Source organism: Berghia stephanieae, chromosome 4, assembly GCF_034508935.2.
Source record: "Berghia stephanieae isolate SIO BIC M18660-M18661 chromosome 4, UCSD_Bste_1.3, whole genome shotgun sequence".
NCBI lineage: Eukaryota > Metazoa > Mollusca > Gastropoda > Nudibranchia > Aeolidiidae > Berghia > Berghia stephanieae.
The window spans coordinates 34,604,659-34,609,658 of NC_088363.1; the positions used below are offsets into that span (position 1 = coordinate 34,604,659).

General features: G+C 36.3%; 1 protein-coding gene across 3 annotated transcripts in view; it reads right to left on the bottom strand.

The window, feature by feature from the left end:
- Positions 1-5,000, bottom strand: part of LOC144970469 (uncharacterized) — a 69,776-nt gene that overhangs the window by 13,150 nt on the left and 51,626 nt on the right. For all 3 annotated transcript variants that reach the window (XM_078910150.1, XM_078910152.1, XM_078910151.1), the window contains exon 4: positions 2,120-2,398. In XM_078910150.1, coding sequence (XP_078766276.1) covers positions 2,120-2,380 — 261 coding nt within the window. In that variant the 5' untranslated portion in view covers positions 2,381-2,398. The remainder of the gene's footprint in view (positions 1-2,119; positions 2,399-5,000) is intronic.

A 5,000-nucleotide genomic window follows, 5' to 3' on the forward strand; every position in this document is an offset into this window, starting at 1 on the left:
AATCAAAACAGATCGACGACTAAATATTTCGTACGTCCTCTATATTATTCCAAGAGTTTTCTTCAATATTTAGGACGTACGAAATTTTAGTCGTAAATAGACTTTTTGGCTGAAGAAGGGTTTTGAGCCTGAATCGTTCCTTGTTTGAGATTTCGTTCTTCTTTGAAGCTGCTATATTCATTTTTGTCTATGATATTTTTTTTAATGAAAGAGGCAACCTTTCCCCAGTTGATGGTTCATTTTTAAAAAAGGTGACACGCATTTCCCTCTTAGAATTAAAACCTTTTTCATTTAGAGCTTGTTTTTTTTTTACAATTGTGACCATCGTCTCAAAACGGTATTATGTCGAAACGAACTGGATGCTTAAAAGCCGAATTAAATGTTAAACTGGTCAAAAGTATATGTTGTTGGCATTAGCACCCTAAAATATGGTATCCATTCTTCTCAATAAAACATACGAACTCAACACAAGTCTGATATTTCTGGCTATAAATTCAATTTTCAACATCTTAGCCTTAGACTTAATACCGTTTTGAGGCGAAGGGTCACAATTGTTAGAGAAATTAAGATGTAACTTAGAACAAAATTGTATTGGGCGAACATATTATGGTAATTAGAATCATTGGATCTTTGGGATTTTCTTCCGTGCTTACTTTGTTTCCCGATTACCCGGCTTTTTCATGTCGAAGACCTTATTTTATGAGAGAATTATGAGTAAATTAAATCGCCGGTTGAAGTAGCCGTGGGCAGAATTAGTCGGTAGATAAGTACCTACTTGTCATTATTTCATCATTCACTATTCAACAAATCTATATTCGTGGCGTGGATGGTCCAGTGGGTTTGTTTTGGTTGTATTTTTTTTTTTTTTATTTTTTAAATTTCTTCTTCTTTTTTTTTTTATTGATTTCTTGTATTGAATCAAAGTCAAATGATATTTAACGTTGTTAAAATAATTGTTGTTTTATTGTAATTGTGACCCATCGTCTAAAAAGTGTGGTACAAAGGATGCTAAAATAAATATGAATGTGTCGTAAAATGTTGTTTTAAGTTTGTACGAATTTCATAGAGAAGAATGGATAGAATTCCTTAAAGTAAAAATACAAAACCCTAAAATCTCTATTTTCTTGTCATTTTTGAAAATAAAATACAAACAAAATATATAAGATAATATTATGATTGAGGGAAATTGGCTGGAATCACGTAGAGTCTCGACAGTTTCTTTGGACGAATTATCTGGAATTACTATTGATAGTTCGAAGATGACGTCACTCAGTCTTTGTTATTGTTTTTTGCCATCCGCGTTTATGAGTAATGCTCACTGAACTGTATTAAACTGACAATAAACGTTCATGGATACACACAGTTTTGTGTGTTGGTCCGTTATACTTCCGGATGGCAATGTTATGAGCTTCTTAGCCAAGCGCATACTATCTATACAGAATACTTCCCTGAAGAATCCATCAAAAACCAACGGATGGATGAAACAACGTTGTAGGACGAAATAACCATATGAGATGAGGATAATTAAAAAGATAATATATTTTACATATCATTAACTCTCTCCTTACCGATCATTTTCAGTATTTTCCCAAAATGGCAGGCTTACCCAGCAGAAAAATTAATTTTTTAAACTCAAACAAGCTCTCTACAAAACAGCATTATGTTCTTATTAATTAAACAAAGACCATTCTTCAAATTTGTGATAAACTAAATAAAAATGAATAAGAAAAATGTATAATGTGTCGTAACAAATGTGACGAATTTGGTGTAGGTGGTAAAAAGAGGGTTAAAGTAACCAAGTGTCGCCTACTGTAACGTCAAATCAACGTCAAGCTCGTGCAGCGGTTGGGAACACGTCCGGAATTCCAAAGAGCAGGAGTGTAAGAATCGTATTATATAGGGAATGAGATTAGCGGAAGAGTAGCGTCCCTTGATGAACGTCACTTTACAGAGAGAACGTCAATTTGGTTTTGAAGTGTCTCAAGCCGCTTTCACCGGAAGCGAGGACGAGAGACGCATGCGCACAACCAAAACAGACTATGGGTGATGTCCAATCAAGGGACGCTACTCTTCCGCTAATCTCATTCCCTATACTGGCATTTCAACATTTAAAACTTACTCCATTATAATGAGATGGCATTGTATTGTCTTGTTCACTTTCTGTGGCGTCCTCTGCTTTATTCCGTTGTCTTAGAGAAGAGGGCTTATACGGCTCATGTGTGACGTCACGGATGACGTCATCATTGTCCTGTCTAGGTGATGGCGGGTTGGAATTGCCGCCATATTGATAACACAGCAAACCGTCCAGAAGAAGGCATTGTATGATGAAGATGTGGAAGATGAAGGTGATAGCGTCTCTCTGTCGCCTCTGCCTGAACATCACAAGAATAACCTGGCTCTGATCGTAGGAATATACATTGTAATAAGTAAATTTAGTGCCGAAATATCACAATAACAAGAGATAAGAGAAAACTCATCGTTAACATACATTTGTTAATTAAGAAGATTTTGATGTAGCTGATAGCACGATGAAAAGAATTCAAAAAAATGATACGGAAGAGAAGGAGGAAGAGGAGACGGAAGTGGTGGTGGTGGTGGTGGTGGAGGAGGAGGAGGAGGAGCAGGAAGAGGTGGAGGGGGAGTAGGAAGAGGAGGAGGAGGAGTAGAAGGAGGAGGAAGTGGTGGTGGTGGAGGAGGAGGAGGAGGTGGTGGTGGTGGAGGAGAAGGAGGAGGTGGTGGTGGTGGTGGTAGTGATGGTGGAGGAGGAGGAGTATAAGGAGGAGGAGGAGGAGAAGAAGAAGAAGAAGAAGAAGAAGAAGAAGAAGAAGAAGAAGAAGAAGAAGAAGAAGAAGAAATACCAACAGGAACAACACAACAATAACAACTAGGGAGAAGAAGAAGCAAAAAGAGGAGAAGTGTAAGGAGAAAGAGCAAAAAGATTGGGATTAGATGTGTGTGTGTGAGAGAGAGAGAGAGAGAGAGAGAGAGAGAGAGAGAGGGAGAGAGAGAGAGAGAGAGGAGAGAGAGAGAGAGAGAAAGGAGAGAGAGAGGGGGGGGGGGGCGAGGGGATAAGGTAGAGAAAAGAAGAAAGAAAATAAGCGAGGACAGAAGAGAACCGTACATTCTATCTATTCTTATAAGATTTCTACATTTTGAACAACCTGTTTGATATCTCATAACAAACATAAAATACATTTTTTCTCTGCCATTGATTAAGACAGCTCCCCCAAACTCCAATAAATCTCCAGATACATCAATCGTTCCGACAAATCTTCCTCTATTTTCGTGACTTTCTATAAAATCAAAGATATCGGTTTTGGTTTCCATATGTGCCTATCTTGGCGTATCATAGAATTTGGCAACGAGGCTACAGTGAATTTAATCATTACGTGATGTCCCATCTGAAAGATACTGGATTATCTCCATAATAAAATTGTACTTATAAATTGCATGTGTGCGTTTTCATGTGATAATTTTGGTGTTAAAGATACCAGTTGGAAGTGAGTTGGTCATTAGAAGTTGCCAGGTTTATTCATTGATCATTACGATTAAAACTGAAACAACGGTTGTTTAGCCTGTCAAAATACAGACTAAATTCCTCTTTCGTCAGCCTGATAAAGTTGACGTGATCATTACGATTAAAACTGAAACAACGGTTGTTTAGCCTGTCAAAATACAGACTAAATTCCTCTTTCGTCAGTCTGATACAGTTGACGTGATCATTACGATTAAAACTGAAACAACGGTTGTTTAGCCTGTCAAAATACAGACTAAATTCCTCTTTCGTTAGTCTGATAAAGTTGACGTGATCATTACTGATTAAACTGAAAAACGGTTTTTGCCTGTCAAAAATACAGACTAAATTCTCTTTCGTAAGTTTGATAAAGTTGACGTGATCATTACGATTCAAAACTGAAACAACGGTTGTTTAGCCTGTCAAAATACAGACTAAATTCCTCTTTCGTTAGTCTGATAAAGTTGACGTGATCATTACGATTAAAACTGAAATAACGGTTGTTTAGCCTGTCAAAATACAGACTAAATTCCTCTTTCGTTAGTCTGATAAAGTTGACGTGATCATTACGATTAAAACTGAAACAACGGTTGTTTAGTCTGTCAAAATACAGACTGATAAAGTTGACGACGAAGGCTTTAACGTCTACGATATTTAAGACACCACGAGTCATGAATTCAAGACATTTTTTCTAGATACATGACGAACAAAAGCGTTTCGTAGGAACAAAAGCATTGCAATCTATCTCTCCCTGGGAACGGCGTCGTGTTGCCATTTCAAAATCATATCAAATTCAGCCCCAAATATATTACATCTAAAATTTAAAAAGCTTATAAAATCTTATAAAATAGCAATGGGGTTTTGTTTAAAACCCTCTCCTTCCCACCCATAGGAAAAGCGTCACATTTGTTACGATGTACCCAATAATTTTCTTATTCTGATTTCATTTTGTTATAGTTATAGCCATAAAAACTCAACACTGTGTTGCAGAGCTAATTTTTTCTGAACAAAATATAGAATATATTCGTTGCTATTCTGTTTGACCATTTTATTTTTGTGTTGGGTGAATATGAAGTTTCGGGTAAAATTCTGAAAATAGCTGGTAAGTAGAGAGTTAATGGACATTGTGATTCCAATTTTTTCGGTCGCGAATTGTAACTCTAAACTCGACAAATAGACGCTTGTATCTTCTATCTTTATGGCTAAACAGGTTATACATTGTCTTCTCAATGCTAAGTGGGAAAGCAATGGGAAGTACATATAATTAATGTTTTTTAAAAATAATATATCGTCACGCCACCGTGGTTTACTTTCCATAAGTTACAAAAGTATAATTCTCCTCCTCCTTCTTTTAATCTCCTTACCAACTATAGGGAAAAAAAGTCACATTCGTTACGAAACAACCAACGTTTTTCTTATTCAAAGTTCTTTTGTACATCATAAAATTTAAAGAAAATGAATAATGTGTTGTACAGCATGTTTTGCA